Source organism: Pinus tabuliformis, chromosome 6, assembly GCF_031772625.1.
Source record: "Pinus tabuliformis cultivar Carrire ecotype Pingquan chromosome 6, CPIR1, whole genome shotgun sequence".
Classification (NCBI taxonomy): domain Eukaryota; kingdom Viridiplantae; phylum Streptophyta; class Pinopsida; order Pinales; family Pinaceae; genus Pinus; species Pinus tabuliformis.
This window is the reverse complement of record NC_142292.1, coordinates 1764627537-1764652780: the sequence shown is the minus strand read 5'-3', so window position 1 is coordinate 1764652780 and position 25244 is coordinate 1764627537. Positions and strand designations below refer to the sequence as shown.

General features: G+C 38.0%; 2 protein-coding genes across 3 annotated transcripts; one reads left to right on the top strand and one right to left on the bottom strand.

Annotated features, from left to right (window-relative positions):
- The first annotated feature begins 9664 nt into the window (after nt 1–9664).
- On the top strand, nt 9665–24687 carry LOC149266003 (TMV resistance protein N-like). 2 transcript variants are annotated; one of them, XM_089429927.1, is made up of 4 exons: nt 9665–10344; nt 21123–22215; nt 22316–22657; nt 22763–24687. In XM_089429927.1, exons 1-4 carry the CDS (start codon nt 9794–9796, stop codon nt 24479–24481), a joined length of 3705 nt encoding a protein of 1234 aa, XP_089286053.1. In that variant the 5' UTR covers nt 9665–9793; the 3' UTR covers nt 24482–24687. The 2 variants fall into 2 exon arrangements, with proteins under 2 accessions (XP_089286053.1, XP_089286054.1); XM_089429928.1 differs by lacking the exon at nt 9665–10344 and adding an exon at nt 16662–17163.
- LOC149266004 (uncharacterized) lies at nt 10424–16436 on the bottom strand. Its single transcript, XM_089394618.1, has 2 exons — nt 12051–16436; nt 10424–11950 (listed from the first exon to the last, which is right to left on the bottom strand). The coding sequence occupies exon 1, from the start codon at nt 15816–15818 to the stop codon at nt 15189–15191; it is 630 nt and encodes a 209-aa protein (XP_089250744.1). The 5' UTR covers nt 15819–16436; the 3' UTR covers nt 10424–11950; nt 12051–15188.
- Nucleotides 24688–25244: the final 557 nt, after the last annotated feature.

Below are 25244 nucleotides of genomic sequence, written 5' to 3'. Positions count from 1 at the left end.
AATTTTCAACTTATGTGACATATCACATTTTGTCAAGGTTTCTTCTCATGTGACACATCACACCTTCTCAATCTGTCCTCCACTTCTCCATTGTGACAACATATTTTTGTATCATATCAAAGTTTTGTTAAATGCCATATACATGAGATTTGGAAATTTTGAGTTTCACATCATGACATTACATCAGAGTTGGTTTAAGTGTAAAACATAAATTAAAAGAGCTTATTCCACCAAGCCAAAGTTTTAAAAGATTTGACACATCACACTAAGTGACCTTTAGGTATGATGCAAAATGTTGGAAATAGATCTTTCACCCAAAAAAAATTTATGTGCGATTCGCAAGCTTGAAAGACATGTTTCATTGGAGTCTATTTTTGTGTGATACATTAAATTGGCCCTTGATGTGATGATTAAACTTTCTCTTAAAAGGGTTTTAAAGTGTAAAAGGATTTTTTCAAATTAATGCACCTTCCCTATTTTTTTGAGTTTCAGATACACTATCAAAAGTGTCATATATGAGGAAAAATAAATTCCCTACCACCATTATCATAGAATAGAAGTGGCTTCAATTTTTGAATAATATGAACAACATAAATTATTATTTTTGGGGATCATCCAATGGTTTTTTTGGTTTCTAGTATAGAACTACTCTTTGTAAGAGGCTACTAATAATAGATGAGATAATTTGTAATCATTTATCTGTCTCCATATAGCAAATTTGTTATAATGAAATACTAACAATACAAATATTTGATGTTGTGAATGAGTGTATTATAGGTTCCAAACATGACAACCTAGAAAATGAGAAAGGAAAAATTAGCCATCATGGAATAAAGCTCGAAAGGGAAATGGTTCCTATGATTAGGGATGCAATTACTTATCAAGTTTTCTAAGAAAATACATTATTTAGACAACTTTTGGCTTTTGCATTTAGCATGCAGGATGCACGAGGGCTTCATTCAATGAAGCTCTGACATATCACATGCATTCGTGGTATACTAAACAATACCCATAATTTGACTACATATTGGAAAATACCTCTAAAAATCACATTATTGAACCCCTTATCGATATGAACTCAATACACCTTCCCAATTAAAAAGGCCCCTACTTTCAATAGATATTGTAGGTATCCATTTTTTCATTAACTTTGAGCAACATTTGTTGTACTAGCTAATATAAAAACCCTTTACCCCCTATTATATGCTCAATATATTATGTCATTTTTTTCTCAATATATATCACCCAATACGAATGCACGCGATATGGTATTTCTCCCCCAGTGAAGCCCTCGTGGAACTATGGACCATCTATTTTTAGCATAAATGTCAAGAGCTAAATGTAATGTTTCTTTTGAGTCATAATGTATAGTTATCTGCAAAACCAGACTAAGACAAAAAAGGGAAGTCCAAAAGATATAACCACTAATGGGAAGTAAATAAACAATTTCAACTCATAGAAAATAATTTCAACTCATTAGCGATATATGTCCAAGAGTACCTAATTGAAGGGGTCTTTCTTTTTGTAATCTGGAGGAACTATTTCCGAAATATTTGATGAGAATAATCCCTTATCACCATTTTAGATGAGGAGTAATTGGTGTTGTGTGATTTTATTGGTGTGGGTTGCTTCTAGTATTTATATTATCACCTTCACAACAATAAGGCTATATTATTCATGTGTTGACAATTCTTCTATGAGTTTATGGTTTTGTAATTTTAATTACTCATTCGTTATTGTTACTTTAAGTTGGTAGATGGAGGCTAATGATTGACTTTTTGTTTTAAACTAATTTTTTCACCTATGACATTCATCATCTATGAGTTTCCGCTTTTATTTAACTCTTAATTGATTTGGGATAATTTAACTTATACTAGAAACTCTTTGTGAACAACCTTGAAATAGATCCACTAATTTCAGCTAGGTTTTCTACACCCCCTTACTCTTGAATTCACAGGTCTCCCCTGTGGGGAGGTGGGGGAAACCCCTCCTTCAATAATATTGTGGTGAGGAGAGCCACTAGGAACATATCTCGTAGACTCAACCATCTTAGCTCAGTAACAAATAATCAGTAGTTCTCAACAACATCGAAAGACCAAGCAGAACTATGAAAGAACAAAATAGGGCAATGGCCCCACAAATGAAAGGCTCAGGGAATACAAGCACTTGCCTCCCACTAATAACAAAAACTCTATTGTATGAAATCATATAAAAAAATATAACATATCAAGGACCATGCACTAATTTGAAAATTTGTGGGAATTCGGCCATTAGATAAAATACTCACAAGGTGGATCAGGAAGTACCAGTAGAAAGAGAGAGATATAGGATTTAAAATAGGCCCAGGCTCAAAAGGTTTCTTCACAATTATCTTCAATAACATAGAGGATGGGGACAAAATATTTTAGAGGGGACCCTACTTTCTAATCTCTACTAGAGTATACATGAAACCATAGATCGAGATATTCAACTCAAATACAAAATATTTCAATTCAACCCTGATCTAAAGTCTTCATGAAGCACCAAGATTCAAACTTCAAATTTGAAATGTAGGACTCTGTCTTGGTGACTATGGAAGTGTATCGTTTCAAGGTTTGATGATAGTATGTGTAATGTGACAATAAGATGGAAGAGAGTAATTTGAAGGGCATAGGGGTTCAAAGGCTGAGTAACTATCATACATTGAAGAAAAATAATAATAATAATAATAATAATAATAATAATAAAATTACATTCACCATATTCCCAATTCATAGAACAGATACACTTTTCCAAATAAATATATTATTTCCCTCTTTACAATTACATCTATTAACAAAAAAAATTAAAAATAAAAATATTTATTTCCTTACATATAATTACATGTATAAAGATGACTTTATAAGTATATTAATTAACACATGCAATAGAGGTAACCAAGCATGTAGTTTAATTTTTTAATGCACATTTTTTTGGAATTTAAATATAAATTTGATGAGATTGTAATTTGTAATTATTTAAATTAAATTTTGAATAAAAAATAAATTTAAAATTTTTAAAGATGCTTTAAATTATACAAATCAAATTTATAATTCTCACAAACTTATTACTCCAATGAATATTTATACAATTCCCCATAAAATTAATAAAAAAATATTAAAAAATAAAATATGTAAAAATTAAACTTTGTTTAGAACAAATTAAAATATCCACTTTAAAGCCCACGGGTCATAAAATAGACAATGATAGGGTGTAGTGTCAAAGCACTCCATAATGTGAAGGTCATTGGTTCGAAATTCTGCGGGAAAATATCCAGCCATATTACGGGCTGATGTGGCCTAGGTTGGGTATGATTTCTGTGTGATTTTGACGAGTTAGATGCCCCTAATTTAAGATTCCTCAAGAAAATTACACTTTAAAAAGAAATTGTGATTTCTCAAGAGAATTACACTTCAAAAAGAAATATATATATATATATATATATATATATATCTTTTTTTTTTAATATTATTGAAATATACAGTTTGTGATCATTAAATATCACACACAATGTTTAAATTTAATATTATATTAATACAGGATCCCTTAACAACCCTATGCCTTTCTTTCTTTTTTCCCTTGGAAAAATCGTAATTTTATTCATTAAAAATGATCAAAATTACATGTTGTAGATGCTAATGAGCATATGCAATAATAGCAGGTTCTGATTTCTTAGAATCCATAAAAGACTATCTATTCTTTCCTACCTTTCTTCTTTTCCACTTTTCACCAACCACCAGTATTGGGAGTGGATGTTACAATAGACATTTGATTCTCATTGGTATTAGTTTGACATTCTTTGTCATAATCAAATCCCTCAGATCCATGAATTCGTTCGCTGCCACTTATTTCTTTCCCTGATGTGTGCTTCTCATACTGTTGCGAAGAGTTTTTGGGCTTTTGTGTTAATGTCGCGCTGTGATCTGTCTTGTCCTTCTGTGGGTTGTTCTGTACTAACTGTACATTATTGTTTGTAATGTTTTTAGTTGTCTCTTCTTCATCTGCTACTTCTTCTCTGATCTCAGTGCGTTTCCAACCTTTTGGCTTTTTGGATTGCTTCTTATTTCTCTTGGGATCTTTTTTAGCTTGTGGGCATGCACTATGAAGATGACCTATTTGTTGATAGCTACGACAATGAAATGCCATATTTTCATAATCAAGCAGTTGAATCCATGGACCACTATTATTTGATCAGGAAAACCTTGACTCAGATCTACTTCAACACATATTCTGGCAAAGGTAACTATGCCTCTTGAAACTCTATCTGCATCAATCTTGAGAAATTTTCCCAGTGAATTCCCTATTCCTTCTAATACTTTGTGATGCCAAAAGTGTAGTGGAAGATTGTGTATCCTAACCCATACAGGCATTTTAGATACCACCATAGTGGTGGCATCAAAACCTGGGAACCAAGGGATCATGAAAAGTCTTGCATTGCCCCAGAACCATGGTCCCTCATTAAGGGCATAATCCCTGTCTTGGACTGTGTCGAATTTGACAATAAAATACCCCTTGGAACATAGATGAATATCACAATTCGTTGTCCATGTAGAGAATATCCATTGGTGTAAAGCATCTGATTTAGGCCAAAAACCATTAAATCTACATATGACTGCTTTGGTATGAAATTCTGCATAAATTTCATTTACCTCAGGCAGAGTGACTGTCATGGCTGGTATCTGGGATTTTTTCTCCACGATATAGGGTCCAGGTAGTTCTGTAGGTGGTGCTGGTTTAGTTTGGGCTTCCTTCCCTTTGACCACATCTTTGAAAGATCCTGTGCCCTTTGAGCTGGTTCCGGAGCATCCCCCGCATAGACACAGATTGAGGATGATGGTCGATTCTGAAGCAATGCCATAGTCCTGTAGTGTGTGATTATCCTGTAGGATTTGTCCTGAATAAATCAAACTTTGCAGACTTACCAATATGCCTAGCTAATTTTGGATTTCGCCCTTTAATTCTTGTATCTACCTCCCCTTCCAGATTCGCTTGCAGACAATTCGACCTTGCAGTGTTCTGATGAAAATTTGTATTAGATTCGACGTTGTGTTGGGTGGATCTATCCTTGACGAAGCTCGATCTGTTGAGAGGTACTCAGGTTCTATTAGATCTGGTCGAAATGGACCCCCCTCTATTACTTGTGTCTTCAAATCTGGGCCAGTACAGCCTTCCTGTGCGATAGGCTGTGGAGGTTTCTCCTTGCTTGATCCAGAAAGGCCCTCATCAAAAGAAATCCCAACATTCTTTACTATTTCTGTGTATTGCTGCTTGTTTTCGATTTGGTGGGAGCGTCGATACAAACTCCTATCGAAAAATCCAAAACAACTCTCATTGCTTCCAAGTGCATGGTCTTGTGGGGTAGGGATTAGACTAGCTAAATCCCCGGGCAGATCTTTGAAAACTATGACAACAACATAATGTTTCTCCTCTATATAGCTCTTTCCTTCTGCATCCACTCTGTACCAGATGCTAAATCCATTGTGGGAAGCATTGATAGGGCTCGATCCATAATAAGGGCCGAGACTAAAGAGAAACTCCAGATCTAGCTGAGGCGAGGGCAGATTTTCCTTTTGTGGGAGTAGATCCATTAGATTTTTGTCAAATCTGTAAATGAGCACGTGTTTTGGTGAGATGGAGATCTTCCCGGATCTAACCCGAGCCAGAAATTGTGCATGAGTTGGGATTTCACTCTTTGGTCTATGAGCAGAGATCTCCAGTAATATTCTAGCCAAGAACATTAGGGCGATCTGGGTTGTCCCGTGGAAAACTCTTGTTGAGACCCGTGATTCCGCATTCGAGATCATATCTTGTTCTTTTCTGGTAGTCAAAGTGATGACCCCAATATCTTCACCCACAATGCTCTCTGTAATGTGGATTTGGCGAATCTGGGAACCATCAGATTTGAAATCCCTACTTTCATGACCAACGAATGGCCCATAATCCCTAGATGTAGCTCGTTTACCTTGACGAAAACAGACTTCTTCAAACTCGTCTTCGCCATCGCCATGCCCAAATTCTTATCAGAGCTCTCTTGGTTCCCCCGACAGTGTTTTTCATCACAACCGTATGCCTTTCATTTTGAAATCATGATAATTTTTTTCTAAATTATTTAATATATTATAATTTTTGGTATAAATATTAAATTGATATATGAATGTTTTTTGTTTATGTGATAAGTGATTTTCCCACGTAAGAATCATACTTTTAAAATTTACAACGATATATAGTGTATCCCTCTAAACTTAATTTTATGATATTTTAGAATAAAACACATACTATTAAGTCATAAGGTTTTTTTTTAATAGTTTGAATTTAAAATATATATACATGGGGAACATCAGAGAATTTATATTAGTGTGAAAAATAAATATTTACAATGTTAATATTTTTTATTGGTGTGTCACTAGGGAAACCAAACCAGTAGCATAAACTCAAAATTTTAAGATTGTCTCTATTGTTCATGATCTACTGAGGTGATAAAACAAAACAAGCAAAGAAAAAATGTCAACACAAAGAACACTACATAAATTGAAAGACATTATCAAACGGTTGGAAAATAAACTATGAGCTTGAGCATGAACCATATACTCTCTCATTGAATTGAATTGTGCACCTAATCTAGCAAATGGGGATCACTATTAGTATCTTATGTTGAGGGATTTGTGCCTATGATTTTCTTAGTCAACTGTGTGACCTTCATGTTAATGTTGTCTATTTTTTCTATGAGCTAGGCCATACAATGATACTTTCTTGTTGAGTGTCAACCTGTTTCTAAGAACTCTTCCCATAAGAGTTTTTGTGTGCCAATACAGGTTGATAGTCTACATGTAAACAAATTCTCTGGCTCTAGTAGAATTCCGTACATCAAAGATCCAATTTCTAGTCTATCGTTCCACATGTGTGCTTAGCATGAACTTGTGAGCTTGTCTGACTTGCTCCTCTATGTCAAAGATTACTCTCTGGACAAACTTAGTGATGATATCCTTGTATATTTCTATGGTTACCTTGGCAAAGGATTGTGCATGAGTGCCTTGCGGGGTTGGGAGACTATAGACAAGAGAGGGGGGAGCCTCAAGTCTATCTCTTCTACCATGTCGAGAGGGTCTAACTAGATGATGCCTCGCCATGTTAGTGAATGGAGATGTGGTAGGAGAAATTGAGGTGGGAGGGACGAGTCGAAATAGAAGGGAGTGAGTAGTGATAAATAATGGAGGATTGATCGAGGGACGAAGGCCTAAGAACAAGGGATGAAAATAGTCAGGGTTAGACCAAAACAAGAGGGGGAGTTAGCAATATGATCAACTAATACCAGGGAAGAAACAAGAGATAGGGAGGGAAACCATAGAGATACAGGCGAGAAGTAACCTCCTAGATACACAGGGCTAAGGAAGGGGATGAAGGTCTAGAAACCAAAAGAGCTCACAGAGGAAAGAGAAGTAGACATAAAATGTTGTTGATTCGAAATATAATTGTAAGAGAAGAGTAAGAAAAAGTGAAACCTGAGATAGAAGTCCCATGGAGAGGATTGATGCACATGAGTGAGAAGATATGCATGGAGATAATTAGATCCTTTGTTTGCATGCTCTCCATGAAATGGCGCTAACAATCTATAGTTGCAAAGCCCTATTGTATCCTGCCATGGTTGGTGGATTATAAATGGATTTGAACGCTTCCTCTTCACTGTGTTTTGGCTTGTCCCCATTCCTCTATATAATGATCATGCTTCAGCGTATATTCTTCCATAATTGAAACAATGTGTCCTTGAAAGTGCAAACCATAACACTAGTGTACCTTCCCAACTCTTTGCATGCTTCCTCTTTATGCTGGTGCAACAAATACTAACTTACCATATTTTTTTCATCCTTTTCATTAGCGAGATGGCCATGTAGGCCGCCATGTCGATGTATCCTACTCTCCCCTATAACTTTGCGTTATCATCGCTTAATTTTTTTTTTTCAAGTTTATTGTACTAACTAGTAATATTGAGGGAGATACTCCAGAGGTTGGTAAAGAATGAGTAAAGGCATTGATACACCATGAGCCTTAGTTCTAGTCATTATTGAGTATATAATGTCTTTCACTATATTATTTTACCTGGACAAATCACTTTGACATGCAATATAATTAACATGTATTGGCACAATCCTTTGTATGCCCATTGACCAACCTTAAGGTTTGTTCTATCTCTTGTAGGAGTAAATGTTGAGTAGACTAGGGAGATAAGGGAAATTCTCTCTAGAGTTAGGCAATTGTGTGTTGATAATTTTTTAATATACCTTGTTTTGTTGTCCTCTCAAGCTAATTGTTTGGCAAACAAATTGTACATTAAGAGTTCATGGTTGTAAGCTAAATATTATACATTGGATAGACAATAAAAATGACAAGACTAGAAAAGGCTATGACTCCCAGCTAGTATGTGCCTCTCTCACTAATGGGATTGTTACTTCATTATAGCTTAGTTTATGGCTTGCTATGCTCCTTCATCCAATGTCTTTATGTAGACTTCTCTCATATGGATTTTGACTATGTTCCTATAGCATGTTTCTCTCCCTAATTGTAATGCATTCTCTCTAATGACAAGCCGATAGGTGGAAATTTCTACGAACTACCCTCATCTTTGGTATAAAACGTAACTTGAAACTTAATCTAGTCACAAGCATCAAATGATCCCATATTCATTACAATGCTATATCTTGAATGTATGATAGGTTAAAATGCTCTCTTGATCCCTTATTTCATCTATTTTCTCTCATAATATTCCATTGATCCGAATCAACCATGGTATTGTTATGATAACTACAAGAACTAATGAATAGAAATGGCCATAACCCTAAAAGAGGACCAGCAAAACCATAAAAGAGGACCACTTGTTATAAAACAAAAATAAATAAGATTAAAGAAATAAAAAATGAACATCCATTAAGGACATTCTTTTGTAATATTAGATAAATAAAATTAAAGAAAAAAGAAAATGAACATCCATTAAAGACATTTTTTTATAATATTGGATTTATGCTTTATAATATTAGATTCTTACTATATTGGAAAAGAGACAATAAATAGAAGTGGCCATAATCATAAAAGAGGACCACTTATAATAAAACAAAAATAAATAAGATTAAAGAAAATGAACATCCATTAATGACATTTCTTTGTAATATTAGATTTCTTACTTCAATATTGACCACTCTTTTTTGTGTTATTAACTATATATTAAAAATCAAATAAAATTCAATGAATTATATTAAAATGAACATCCAATAATAATATTTATGTGTGATATTGGATTTTTTACTTCTTTAGCAATTGCTTTTTGTGCTATTAACTATATATATATATAGAAATCAAATAAAATTCAGTTAATTGTGTTTTAAGAAATCAAATAAAATTCAATGAATTGTATTATAAAAATAAACGTCCATTAATAACACATTTTTTTAGTAACTCTAACACGTATCCACATTCCGTCGTTTCCGGTGACAAAAGTGAAAGGTAGGTGATGGTGGAACTTTTAATTATTCGGAATATTTCAATCAAGAAACCTCCGGGAATGTTCCAAGCAAGATACTTGTGCTGATCCCCATCTTACTAGTGTTTTTTTTTGGGTTATAAAATAACATTACAATACTGGTTGAGATACAGCACATCCTTTCCTTTCCACCCATTGTGCGATACGCGTTTGGCGAGCCTCGGCTGCAGCTTCTTGCTTCCAGTTTTCAGTTATTCGTCTTATTCATTGTCTCAGCCAATCAGTCCATCCATTCATCCTTCTGCAATGGCAAATCTACCCACAGCACCGCAACAGAAGCACGATGCTTCATCGTCTTCTGCCTCCATCTCTTATCCCCGATATGATGTTTTCATCAATCATCGGGGATCGGATGTTAAAAACACCTTCGCGTCCCATCTCTACCAGCGCCTTCGTGACCATGGATTGTGGGTGTTTCTTGACAAGCCTGAACTTGAGCCAGGACACGAATTCCAGTCTCAAATCGAAGACGCTATTCGAGTGGCTTCTGTGCAAATAGCAATTTTCTCTCCGGCTTATGCGGAATCGAAATGGTGCCTCGATGAACTAGTTCTCATGGTCAAGTCCCGGGCACCTATTGTTCCGATATTTTATAATGTAGAGCCTTTCGAGGTCAGGTGGAACGACAAAAAAGGAGCATACGCTGAAGCCCTGAAGAAACTCGAACAGAAAACAAGAATCGACCCTCAAACTAATAGAGAGAAGCCACGCCACGACTCCGCTACCATTCAAGGCTGGAGAGATTCTCTTTCTCATGTCGCCGACATAAGCGGTCTCGAGCTGAAGACCTTTAATGGGTAACGTTATACTATCTCTCGTCCGTACACATTTTAAAGGAGGAAAACATTTTATTAAAAGAAAAAAGTAGTATATATATATAGATTGGAACATTTTTCTGTCCTCCTCCTTTGGAAAATTGCATACAGGAGACTGAAAACTAGTCAATATACTTTCAAAAGAACTATATCTTATGAGATTGTATTTCTTTGTTGAACAAAAATTCAAAAGTTTATTGCTGCCTATCTAGTGGAAGAGAAATTCTATTACATTAGTGCATCCAGTGATCAATATGAGACCCTGGCATGTCTCTCCTTACGAGTAGTTGATGCTGACAGTGTTGGTCATGACAACCTGTTCAAAAAACTGAAAAGTAAAACTTACCTGTTTCTCAATGACTGTCTCTTTTTGAAAGTAAATTAGCAGACCAGTTTTGCTCTTTGTATATGTGGTCAAAGTTTAACTGCTGGAAAGTTCTTATTACGAGTTTGATGCGCTTCATCCCCTTAATAAGCATAGGCAGTCTGAACTCGTTGCGCCCCTTAAACCACTCAACTCAATAATGCCTTTCGCATTCCCAAAGATTCAATCCAGTTAATAAGAATAGGCAATCTAAACTCGTGGCGCCCCTTAACCCACTCAATAATGCCTTTCGCATCCCCAAAAAATCTGAATCTCTTCAATTCCAACTCATTTGGCAGCAATCAACACTCCCCACAGGGCTATTATTTCTGCTCTTTGTTTGTGCCCTCTCCTCCTTCCCACCAGAAATAGTAGAACTTAGACGATGTTTTATATATAACCATTCCACAACCACATTGTCTAGTGCCACTTGCTCCATCAGAAAAACTAACCACATATGTTTGCCATAGATCCCTCACTTTTGGAATCATGTACATTTTACTTCCCTTCGTCAGCCCTATCTCATTGTAGTAGGTCACCATCTTGATAATGTCCTCATGGAGCTCCAGGCTTTTCTGATCAAATAAGATTGCATTTCTTCTATGCCATATAGTCCAAAAGACGTATAATGGAAGCTATCTCATTGTAGTCGGTCACCATCTTGTTAATGTTCTCATGGAGTTCCTGGCTTTTCTGATCAAATAAGATTGCATTTCTTCTCTGCCATATAATCCAAAAGACGTATAATGGAAGCGCACGATAATCTTGCACTTTGCTCCAAGCAAACTTTAATACATCTGTACATTGTATCCTAGATACTAGTTTGTAATGGTCCAACACCCCTTCCCATAGAGGGAGACTATAAGGGCAATGAAAGAAAAGATGGAGATTGTCTTCATCTCCCTTCATACACATAACACACAGATACTGCTCCTTGAAATCCTCGCTTCTATAGATTATGCCAAGTCGAGATTCGATTATGTATAGCCAACCAACTAAAAACTTTGATTTTATTTGAAAGGATCCATTCTAGATAACCTGTGGTCCTTTTCTGAGTGTGCCTCCCCAAGACATCTCGTCCTCTTCATCATTTATTGAGATCCCTGCGTTCCGGAGAACTGTAATACATTCTCCCCATTCCTTAGAAAGTTCCTCCGGTAATTCCAATTCTTCTGCCTTATACCATGCCTGAAGGTCCATATGATGAGGCCTATGGATTAAGATCTGGTTCATATGATGAGGGCTATGGATTAAAATCTGATTAAGATAAAAGACCCCTTGAAATGAATATGATTTAGAATTTGGATACATAATGAGTGGTTACCTTTTATACCGCTGATAGCATCAAGGCCGAACTTAATCATGGAGCCATCTCCCACAGTCCACAGCACGTGGCACGTGAGGAAATCCATCTTCAACGGGTCTAGCAATAAGCGACCATCGCGTCAGGTGAATTTTACCTTTCATCTCCCCATTATGGGCCCCTGTCCAAATGAAGCACCCCATAATAGAGTGGATCCTTTTAATAATTTTACAACGCAACAGAAAAAAGAGGTATCCAATAAATTGAGAGGTTATGCATAACCGATTTAAGCATAATCAAATTTCCGCCCATAGACATATATTTGTGTTTCCAGCCATCCAATTTTTGGTTAATTTTTACTACCAACCATTCCCAATCCTTATTTCTATATCCCATCGGTTTTAATCCGAAACTCAAGTAAGTCATTCCCTCTGCTACATAGTTAGAAGTCACCCCGGAAAGTCCACAGATCTCCTTCACCATTGTATCCTCACAACCATTATGTATTAATTTAGACTTAAACTCGTTCATAGAAAGACCCGAAGCATCCCCAAAAGTCTTGATGATTCCAAAAAAATTTACCACCAACCATTCCCAATCCTTATCTCTATATCCCATCTGTTTTAATCTGAAACTCAAGTAAGTGATTCCCTCTGTTACATGGTTAGAAGTCACCCCGGGAAGTCCACAGATCTCTTTCACCATTGTATCCTCACGACCATTATGTACTAATTTAGACTTGGACTCGTTCATATAAAGACACGAAGCATCCCCAAAAGTCTTGATGATTCTCTAATATTCCGACCAAACACTCGTGTTTTTCTGCCCTCCCAATAATAAATCATCCACGAACATTAAATGAGTTACATGCAAGTGCCTGACAACTTTAACCCCTGTAATAATACCTTTGCCTAGAGAATCACCAATTTTCCTACTCAAACTATCAATCACCAACAGGAAGAGCAATGGGGACATGGCACATCCCTGCCTCAAACCCCTGTACGCCTAGAAAAACTGGGAGGGAAAACCATTTATAATCAAAATGAAACTAGTGGATTTGATACACCCCATGATCTAGTGAACATTCATCCAATTCATCCCCATTTTGATAAGATCAACGTAAAAAGTGCCCCATCAATGCAATTGTAGGCCTTTATCAGATCTACCTCTAAAAATTCTCAATCAATGCAATCGTAGGCCTTTATCAGATCTACCTTGAGGAGATAATAATCCTGGAGTTGACGGAATGTAGCATCTCCTGGGCAATGCCTATTGCATCATGAATATGTCTACCCTCCATAAACCCTAATTGTTCATGTGAAATAAATCTCGACAGAAAGGGTTTAATTCTACGGGCGATCAGGTTAGATATCATTTTGTAAACTCCGATATCATTTTGTAAATCGAGTTACGAAGGGAGATATGCCTATAGTCCCCAAAAGTAGATGGATTCTTTTTTTCGGAATCAGAGAAAGAAAAGTGACATTTATTGCCCCCGAGATGAATCCCCTCTGACTAACTTCTTCTGCCACCGCCAGCAAATCCGGAAGGATCAGGTCCTTGAAGTAGATAAAAAGCTCAACCCCTCGGCTGTCCGAATCCCCTCAGACTAACTTCTTCTGCCACCGCCAACAAATCCCAAAGGAATAGGTCCTTGTAAGTAGATAAAAAGTTCAACCCCTCGGCTGTCCGGGCCCGGGCTTTTTTCCTTCGCACAGTCCTTTAAGGTCGCTAATAGTTCTTCGCAAGTGAAGACTTGTCCCAAAATTTCATTGTCCTCCTAAGAAATCAATGCGGAAACCAACTCGATAAATTCTGCTTGATCCCCATTTTCCTGATTTTTTTCCAAGTGATCTCTGAAATGTGAAATGGCTGCTTGTTCCAAAGAGGATTGAGAATTCATGATATTCCCATCAGAATCCCAAATCCCTCTGATAGAATTATGTTGCTTCCTCAGGTTAAGTTGCCTATGGAAATATTTAGAATTTTTATTCCCAGCTTGGATCCAAATGGCCCTGACTTTTGTGCCTTATGTCCTCTTCCTGGGCCTGACGAATGATGTTCCTATGACCCTCCAAAACTGCGATCTTATCACGATATAAAGCCGAGAAATATAATGGGACCAGATTAAGGTATATCAGCTCTTTCTAACTCCACTAATAGAATCTGTTCTTTCCTCCTTTTCGCTTTGATCCATCTCTGAGATTCAAATTTTAGCAACCGAGGATTAAATTCGAATGGATATGCCCACCACCCCTCCATCCCTTTCCACGTCAGCGCTATCGGAATATGGTGCGATATATCCATTGGGATGATATAAGACTCGACTTCCACATGTTATTAAACAGGGTCTGACTTACCAGAAAATGATCAATCCGCTTGGAGATGCCCTCCCCTCCAATTCTCCCGTTCTTCCAAGTTGGAGCCATTATATCTGGGATTGCATCAATCAAAGCATTGGCGTCCATCATTCCTTTAAAGAAAGCAGAAAGTGGATCTTCCGTGGCCTTCGTACCCCAGATTTCTGATGGTTCCAATGTGAAATTTAAATCCCTCGCCAGTATTAATGCGGTGAGACTTAAAATCCCAGAATTAGCCACTCTATTCCAAAAGCTTTTCCGCCCATGATACAGTGCATATGTGTTTAATATTCTGATCCTATTGTTCGAACCCTTCATGTAACCTGTTAACAGAATACCTGCACAAGTATAGAATGCGTTCAGATCAAAATGACGTGGATTCCACATCACACCCAACCCACCTGAGATACCTATCGCATTTGTTGTGCAAACAACCCAGTCAGAACAAATCTTTAACATGACCTCCCAACCTCTGTCAACCCTCACCATCGTTTCCTGCAGTAGTATCATAGACGGCTGGTATAATCTAATAATACCCCTAATCGAGATGATTTTGGGGTAACCTCCCAGCCCCAGGATGTTCAGAGAAATAATGGTCATGGGGACAACCCAAAGACGAGTATATTACTATATTCCCTCTAAGTACCCGAGTACCATCAAAATCCGAGATAGAGACCGAACCAGCAGTGTAAGATGAATAGATGGAAAAACACGAATCACCAGGGATGAGAGCCAAATGAGAACTCGAAGCTGTCAATCTACAGTCTGTGACTTTCTTGTATCGAGGTTGACGTTTCTTCTAATGGGTCACGTTCTGGAAATTTGGCTTATGTCCAGAAACCTCCGAGGGCACAAAGAAAGACCGTTTGATGACAAGTGGTTCGTTTTCCTCGGCAGAGTCCAGAACACCGATTAGTTCCCGATCTGGAGATAGGGACGCAACTTTCTCCACCTCCTTTTCAAGGACAGTCGAAGCAGGGTTTAATAATTCTCCAGAAAGTTCAGAACCCACCTTCAAGGTCGGGGCTAACCCACTCTCGCCAGGATGGGGAGTATGGAAACAGTGATCTAGCAATAGGGAGGAATCTAAAGATCTAGCACCCGAGGCTGGGGTGATCATACCCCTGTCAACCCCAAGGGAAGAGGTAGAGACTACGACATCAACAGATGAAGCGGGACCGAGCCCATTAGACCGAGGATTTCCCCAAATATTTGTATGCGAAATATTTGATACAAGATTGTTTAAAGGTGGCTCGCTAACAAGTTCAGAGAAATAAGCCGAAATACCTGGAGAAGCCCTAGAGAGGACCTCACTTCCTTGAACTGCACATGCCGATGGACCGGAATATGAAGAGTCCCGAAGTCCATTATGTCTGCGCCTTGAAGACGAGACCCCATGCACCGCACATGTAGCCATCAAGTGACCCATCTGGTATAGGAGACACCGATATGGCAAAGCCCAATAATCAATTTTCAGCCGAATCGTATAACTGCTCCACTACACATCAATTTCTCCTAACTAACCTCGCTCCAGGTCGACTTCGACCAACACCCAAGCCAAGCGCTTATCCAACTGACCAACACAACTGTCATCCAAGAAATAAAATTTCCTAGTCCTATTCCAATGATAACTCCAGCGGTAAACCCGACAGTTTTGCCCAAATCAGATTACGTCTAGGGATCCCAGCTAGAGGGTCGAAACTGGCCTTCCACCACTGCATTGGAGAAACCCTCTACCTTTGACCCAGGGATATCACCCGCAACAGAACTCTCAGTAAATTGCAATATTTCTGACTCCAGACAGAATACTGCTAATGCTGCCCGCTCCGCCCAAATAGTGATTTCGATCAAGGCTTCGGCAGTTGGTGACATCCCATCATGCATGCCAGCCAACTGTACCCCATCACAATCCATAACCGAGAGGCGAGACCCCGGCACCAACCCACCTCCGAAGGAAAGTACCGAGTGTAACGGAGGTGTCAAAAAATAAATGGAAGGCCTTACAACAGCTAGCCACGCAAGCTTCAACTCCATTCGAGAAAAACGGACCACCTAACAGGGGTTAAATTTGACGCCCGTATGGACGTATTTTGCATTTTTACCAGTAAAATACGTTTTATTTTTGAACCTCCACGTCATGCCGAACTTGCCATCCATTTTCAAAACCGTCATATTGACGGGCATGTATAAAAATTAAAAGTTTTAATTTTTTTTAATAATTTTTCTTTATATATATTTAACTTATTGCATTTTTAATATGGTGTACCGCCGTGTGACAGTGATCAGATCAGGATGCAGATTTTGCATTCAATTAACATTTAACACATTCTGCCCTTCGGGTTTACCGCTTACCAGTTATCAAATTAGCATTCAATTCACATTCGGAGTCCTGCTTATGCCGCTTCCGGTCACGCCCTCTGCAGGCTGTGCTTATTTCTGATTATTTACTCCCGCTCGAATCCCTTCCCCGAAACCGGCAGTACAGTATCAATATGGAAGGCGGAGGGGCACCTTGCGGAGCATGCAAGTTTCTGAGGAGAAAGTGTGTGAAAGGCTGTGTATTGGCTCCTTACTTATGCTCTGACTAAATGGGCGCACACCAGTTTGGTGCTATACATAAGGTCTTCGGAGCGAGCAACTTCTCTAACCTGTTGATGCAACTGCCTGTTCAAGAACTATATGATGCAGTAGTTAGCGTATTGTATGAGACAGGGGGTCGGCTCCAGGACCCTGTTTATTGCTGCGTTTCGCATATTTAGGCTCTTCAGCAACAGGTATGTTTATCAGATGCAATTGAACTAAATCTTCGCTTTGATGTTGCACATTAGAGGAGGGGAGTTTATTGTTCAGAATTCCGCCTATGGACAACAAGACCTAAATGAATTCAGAATGTTGCATATGTCCAAACGTAGAATATGGTTTAAAATATAGTTCCAATACATATAGATTTCGAATTTAATAGTGTTATATATGTTTAGGGTTTAGGGTTTATATACATCGCCGATTCGCCAGCGTTGCCAGGTTTTTGAAATCCCTCCCTCTCTCTCTGTACAAATAACAATAACAATTACACTGTTATAGCTGCTAATTTCATGGGTGGAAAATTGGAAATGGATTGGATAATGCTCATTTTCTACATTTGCTAGGTGATATGGCGGAAGCATAAATGCTAGAATTTTTTAACATATTTCCTTTGATGTGCGACTTTCTGTCGTTAAGATTTTGGCTTTCTTTTAGGAGATTGGTTCGAACATGTTCTTATAAGTTAATTGGGTCATCAAAGTTGGTTGGATTTTTTTGACAAGGCCGTATTAGAAGGGGATTGTGGGTGTGGAGTATATATAGTTATGAATTTTTGACATTCTTATAGTAGGTTTGGAGGTGTCAGATCTAATAGTAAAACTGAAACATCAGCACACATTAGCACTTTGCGGTTTGCTAGATAGCTGGAAATTGAAGAGATTTCAAGTCCAAAATGGTTATTGAGTGGGCTCAAGGACATTCAAATTCAAATTTTGGGCCATGTAACAGATCAAGTCCATGTCAAAATCCTTTAGGCACTTTTCATTCACCCATATTTTTCGTAAGCAGAACTAGGTGGCCTACAACCTCTCCAAATGTGGTAGATTTGTTATTCCGGATGTCATCCGTTACACATCTTTTGTCGCAGATTCTCCTTACAGCTCTGGGAGTTTCATTTTCTAAGACGCAGAGTAGGCCTCTTTGTAGCTCATCTGATCACTTGCCTTGCATCTGGTCTGTAGTTTCCTTTCGTTTTTTTCAATATTTGTTTTGTTTCTTCTCTATGGTGTCAGGCCTACCGGTTTATAGTTGTCAGTTATTTCTGCCAGCAATATTTTGTATCAGACAATTTGTTTTGAAGTGAGAATGTCTTCAGCATCTCTGCTTGTATCTATTGGGAACGTCTTCGTTTCTTTAGTAATTAAGGTATGTTCTCTCCATAGAGATGAATTCAGAACTGGGGCATATAGAAAGTTGAGATGGTTTTTTTTAAGTAAAAATAAAAATAAAAATTTGTCCTATCTAAACTCAACCTTGTTATACATATAAATATAAAATTAATTGCGCATCCACCTAAGTATGTCATGCCTGTGGTCATACACAGCACGAGAATACACCGTCTTGATACCTCTTTTATGACCATCGATGTGTTGTCACAAGGAAAAATAATTATCTTGAACCCAAGCAAGTTATATTTATTGAAATTTGCTAGAAATTAAGGCTGCTTCAATCAGAGCTGCTTGCACACATATATATACGTAGTATCTGACTTACTAATGAGCCTAATTTTACATAGAGTAGGATGCCGATTCCTGAGATGCCTCTGGATCCAGGATAGAGTATGACGTTGAAGGATTGGAAGCCCAGCAGTTGTTGTTTCTATATATATTTCCCATCTATTTTATCAGTCTTTCCATTTTAAACAAAAAAAAACTCAGAACATTTGAACAATTTGGAAAATTTGCAGAAAAATTTGATCAGCATGTCTCAAAACAAAGTGTAGCAATGAGACTTGAGCCGAATTGTACAACAAAAAATGAAAATTTTGAACAATTATGAGTACAATTTGAAATTAGATGAAACTTGTACAAATAAATTTTAAAAGTCATATAATGGGCAGTTTAAAAATAAAAACGTCATAAAAAAATTCCTTGACGGGTAGGGTCACCCGTCAAATTTAACCCCTGCCACCTAATGAAGAGAAAGTGGGCAGCATACGTCTACGCCAGATACGTCGACACAAACCCAGTACAGAACCTATGAACTGACATGGGATCAAAAACCCCACATAACGAAAAGGAGCAGATCCCAAGCCTAAAAAGGTCGCCCAGAAATCTCCTAGTGGATACGCCAACCTACTGCTAGCCACGCGATGGGTACAATATCGAAATATATTTTCTGCCCCATTGAAAGAGCAATCGATCACTCCCAGGGGAGTCGTCTAACGAGGCGGGGAAATTGTCCGGGCCGCCAAAAGTGGCCGGAATTCTGGTAAAAAAATTTCAAAAATTTTTGTAAAGGCAGTGTTTGAATCGTATTTTTGATGGTGAAAATGGATCAGCACCATCAAAAACGGTTAAGACACCTAAAATTTTGAAGTTTAACAACTATAACTTGGATTTACAAAAATCCTTGCCAGATTTTCCCCAAATATAACTAGAATTTGCATAAGTTTCCGGCCAACTCCTCCGCCTCGTTAGACTACGCAACTCTGAATCTTCCAACCCCAGAAACACGGAATTGTCTACCGAGGACCGCTTTTGTCGGAATCTCCTATTAAAATTTCAAAAAATTAATTAATTAGTTGGAGTGTTTGAATCAGTTTATTTTATGCTGAAAATAAATTCAGCATCATCAAAAATCAATCTTCTCGGCACATTCAAAATTTTAAAATTTGAAAATTATTACAAATTCATAGATTATTTTATGGGATTTCTTAGGTTATTTTATGGGATTTTAAGACTACGCGCAAAAACACAGATTACCGAAGAAAATCCCTGTCCATTCAGCCAAACCCCAACGGCTACTGAAGCTTTATCTCTGCAAATGAAGGGAAGGCCAGCCGAAACGGAGGAAAAACAGATATCATGACAAAATCGGCTTCTCACAAAGGATCCAGGAGAAGTCCTACCACATGATGAAACTTAACTCCACTATGACCACACAACACCAGAAAAACTAGTAATTGAAATCATCTCCTCCGTCGATCCCCTTAATTCAATGAGCTGATCGCCCTAGACCAAGCTAATAACAAAATAATCCCATCTGTCTTTTTGTGCACTTCAGAAAGGCTGGGATCCTTTCGTATTATCCTGCTCGTTCATCTCCAAAAGTATAGTGTAATGTTGATCCTGTGATTGACGCCCTGCGACGTGCTATACGTGAGAATAAAAGCATTTAACTACGAACCTTCCAGTTCTCTCGGTCAGTTGAGGAAATCAGCAACTTGAAGGTGGTCTGAGAAATCTTGCCGAGCAAATGAATGTTGGGGATTGCTGTAAGAGATTTTTTTTTAAGTGATCCATTGGCTCCAAAGAAAAGTCCATCTCAATAATCTGAATTGGACAAGCTGATTGGAAAGCGAGTCCTCCCTGCAGGGATTTTCTTAAATTGGGTTTCTCCCGGGTAAATATCGTGTCTCTTGATGTATGTTCTTGTTTACTTTTGCCCTACGCAATCTCCTTTCCATTCTCTTGCTGTAGTTTGAATTCAATCCATTTGAATCAGGGGAATTGTGTGTTTCCTCCCTGATGTAGTTTGAATTCAATCCATTTGAATCAGGGGGATTGTGTGTTGCCTCTTATGTTTCAGCAATGGTTACAAGGGTAGGCAGAGACATTTTGCATGTTGTTAGCATTGTGAACTAAGTTGAATGAAACCCAAAGTTCAATGTGGTCCTTCCAGTTTTGAATGAAATCTGGTATTCCTCATGTGAATAGATTATCAGATGCCCATAGCTTTGTCAAATTTTGTAGCTTTCTGAACTGTATGGAATCTCTCTACTTACTCCTGCACGATCGATATACCTGTTTGGTAGATATAAAGAATAAAACTTCAAAAGGACCTCTGGAATGATTTGTAACGTTCATGATTTTATTACTCGCCACTCACAAGCAGAAAATAGGAATTATCCCATATGGATACAGAAATTTAGAAGTGCTGCTTGGTACTTGACACTTACCTAGGCATTTCTCATTGATTATTCATCCAGGAATGAGGCGGAGCTTCTGGACAAAGTTGTTCAAAGCCTATTGACAAAACTTCCAAAAACACCGCTTTTTGTGGCTAAATATCCAACTGGATTGGATGATAAGCTACAAGACTTTGAAAGTACAGTGCTAACGCAGCAGGGGCAGGAGCGTGACGTCCAGGCCAGGGTTGTCGGAATTATAGGTGTTGGTGGTATTGGGAAAACCACTTTGGCGAAACAGATATTCAACCGTAGGTGCTCTGAGTATGATGGATCCTCTTTCTTATCTGATGTTAGTGAAACTGCAGCTAGAAAATCTCTGGTTGATTTGCAAATGAAGCTCATTAAGGACTTGACACACAGGGATATTAAAATTGAGATTGTAGACCAAGGTGTGATAATCCTTAAACGTTACCTAGCTTGTTGTAATGCAATGATAGTTTTAGATAATGTAGAGAAGGCCGATCAATTGGATGCGTTCTTACCAATTAGGGATGTTCTTAGTTCCAATAGCTTGATAATAGTTACCTCTCGGGACAAGCATGCTCTCCTATGTTCAGAAATAGCAGATTCATCAATTTATAAACTCACCGGGATGAATAGAGCACACTCCCAAGAGTTGTTCTGCTCATATGCCTTCAATCAGCCACATCCACCACCAGGATTTATACATCTGGTGGAACGGTTTGTAAGGGCCTGTGATGGATTGCCGTTGTCATTGAAAGTTACTGGGGCTCTTCTTTGTGGAAGAGATGACACATATTGGAAAGAGCTATTGAATGAATTTCACAAGATACCACCCGCGGACATACGGGAAACGCTCAAAATTAGTTATAATTCACTCGACCAAGAGTACCAGCAAACATTCTTAGATATGGCCTGCTTTTCTATAGGAGAAGATATGGATACAGCGAAAAGAATATGGGGAGCGGTGGGGCTTTCAAATTTAGAGAGCAAGTGTCTTCTCGAACTGGACAGCGAAAATCGGATAGAAATGCATGATCAGGTTAGAGATATGGGAAGATATACTGCTGAAAGATCAAAGCCCCATCGTCTTTGGTGTCGCGCCACCAACAATAACATTCATAAGTTGTTTGAAGGATCGCCGTGGTCTGTAAGTGATTCAATCATTCCTCTTTCATTCAAAATGTTTAAAGTTGTTTATGTTCAAGACAAAGATCTATGTCTATTTTTTTATTTTTATGATTGAATAGGTCACAACCGAAGTTCGCGGGATTTCGACGGTTCATCGTGTAGACGGTTCATCGTGTGTCCGTTCAGAAATGTCATGGTACAAAAGGCGTAGTCAGGAGCTGTTGGAAAACTGTAAGCGGGCACTGTTCAATACAGATCGCTATCATGGTTTGCGGATTCTTGCAAGTGAAGATCATTATGTAAAAACTATATTGAGGGGGGTGCGGTCACCACATCTCATATGGCTCCGCTGGTATAAATGCCCCTATTCTTCCCTGCCTTCTTGGGTTCCCCTGGAAAATTTAAGAGTTTTAGAAGTGAGAGGAAGCAGATTGAAAACCTTGTGGCAACAGGAATCTCAGGTACGCAATTTTGCGTGTTTACACTTCTTTTATTTCAATCTCAATTTGTTTGTAGATGAGAATCATCTCGAAATCTTTCTTACAGTGGAAATGTGTACATTGCAGCCGCCTCTCCAGTTGCGAGAGTTAAACATCTACTCTCCCGTTTCAGATTTTCCAAAGTCCGTAGGACAACTGAAGTACCTTGAAAAGATTGTTGTGGATTATGATGGGACTGTCCAACTCAAAACTTTGCGAGAGGAATTTTGTTATATGCACTCTCTGACATACTTGGTCTTAAGACATTTCACAAGAATGAGATCGTTGCCTGATTCCCTGGGAAAGCTAACAAATCTTCAGCACATCGATTTGTCTTATGCTACCAGTTTGGAGATGCTGCCTGATTCCATCGGAAAGCTACCAAACCTCCAGTCCATTGATTTGTCTTATTGTTCCCGCCTGGCGATGCTGCCAAATTCTTTTGGGAATTTGACTCGGCTCAAACGTCTCTCTTTGAAGGAATGTAGGAATGTGACCATTTCCAAAGAGACACTTGGAAATATTACCACGCTGGAATTCTTGGATCTTTCATGTTGTTCCGAGGTGAAAGAATTGCCTCCCCAGGTCGCACATCAACGATTCCTGGAAAAATTATATTTGTTGGATGCCGAGTTAAAAGAATTGCCAAGCGGTATTGGAGATCTATGCAACTTGGAGGTTCTGCATTTAGGGGACCATTTGTTGGAAGTGCTGCCATCTTGCCTCGGTTCCGTCAATAGCTTGAAGAATTTGCGGGTGAGCAATTGCCCGCGATTGAAATGCTTGCCGGATACTTTTGGACGGTTGACTCAACTGACACGGTTGAGTTTGGTTTCTTGTGGGATACAAAAGTTGCCACAGGATATTCTCCTGCTGAACAATCTCGAATACTTTCGCATAGAAGATTGTCCATTGGGCGAACTTCCATTTAAAACAGCAGAACCAGAAAGAGAAACAGTTGCAGCGTTGAATGAATTGGACGACTCCGATGGCAAATGTATCTTTGGTTTGGAGAGGCTCCGGGAGGTATCTTTGGTTAGAGTACAGATAAGGGAGGTAACCTTTCCTGAAGGAGTTTGCCGAAACCTTCAGGGACTTTTCTTGATTGACTGTAAGGAATTGAGGCAGATAGGAAGGCTTTGTGGTATCTATGATTGTGAAAATGTAAAGGAGCTCACCAGTCTTGAAACGTGGACATCATCTTTGGAGTTCTTGTATGTAAGTGAATGTAGCAAACTCAAGAGCATACAAGTTTTGGAACACCTCCCAAAGCTTAGAGTACTACATGTTAGTGATTGTGATGAGATAGAAGTATTGCCATCTCTGGAACATCTGACATCTTTGCGGATGTTGCATGTCTCTGGATGTAGTAAACTAAAGTCCATACAAGGGTTGGAACACCACACAGAGCTTGAAACCCTAATTGTTGGTGATCGCGCTGAGATAGAAGAGTTGCCAGCTTTGGAAAATTTATGGTTTTTGGGGGTTTTTCAATGTCCCAAGTTCAAGTGCATGCAAGGGTTGGAGCAGTTCAGAAAGCTTCAACATTTACATGTTATAAATTGCGCTGAGATAGAAGAGCTGAGAGGTGTGGAACATTTAATGTCCTTGGAAATGCTTAGTGTAACGTACTGTCCCAAACTGCAGTGGCGCGGGAGAGTACTGGAGCAGTTGCGCCAACGATTGAAGGAAGGATTCAGATATGTAAAAGAAAGCAAAATGAAGAGGCTGTGGTCCGCTATTTGTGGAGCGAGAGAGTGTGAGGGGGATAGAAAAACAAAAAAAATGAAGAGCATGTCAAATTAAGACCATGGTATATTTTAATATTTTATGTGAAGCCTTATTTCATTTCTCTCTGTTTTCGTGACCTTGCTTTTGCTTGGTAGTAAGTGTCGGAAGACATTGTTGAGGTTAGATAGATGGCAAAACTTGGAAGCTCCTGTTCGAACACTTCCGTGGTTGTCAAATTCTATTTTGGTGAGAGGTGTTATTCGTGTGAATAGCATTAAAGAACGTGGGTTATACAGGTTAATGTTAAGGTTGTTGGTTTTTTTTTTAATAATATTAAATAATAATTATTATTATTTATAGTATTTTTTTAATAATTATAATAAGTTTTTTATAATTTTAATTTAAGTATGGGTAATTATTAAGAGGATGATAGAGGTTAAATCTGTTGGAATATTTATAGTAGTATTCATAGTTCAAGGATTAAGTTTTTATATCTCCATATTAGTTATGTTCATTTAATTGATTTAGCTTTAATTAATTAATTAAAAAAAATGCTATATCAACACATGTCATACTAGGCATGGTATTGATAAACCATGGTATTGTAAAAAGAATTATTTACAAATTCAAAATTTTCATGGTTAAGAATATTGTTACATGTATTTTAAAACACATATAAGTTTAACTCATATATTGATTATTTTTATAATTAATAATAAATAATTTAAAATAAAATTATAATGAAGTTAATTTTTATAATTTCAAAAAAATTTGGCAACATGTGACATATAATGGTGTAAATGTTTTGATTTTTATCATGGATTGATGTCTATTTGTG

Coding starts and splice junctions, on each gene's coding strand:
- LOC149266003 (XM_089429927.1), top strand. CDS start 9,794: ATGGCAAATCTACCCACAGCACCGCAACAGAAGCACGATGCTTCATCG. Junction 10,345..21,122: donor GAGCTGAAGACCTTTAATGG/GTAACGTTATAC, acceptor TTATTCATCCAG/GAATGAGGCGGAGCTTCTGG. Junction 22,658..22,762: donor TGTGGCAACAGGAATCTCAG/GTACGCAATTTT, acceptor TGTACATTGCAG/CCGCCTCTCCAGTTGCGAGA.
- LOC149266004 (XM_089394618.1), bottom strand. CDS start 15,818: ATGGGTCACTTGATGGCTACATGTGCGGTGCATGGGGTCTCGTCTTCA.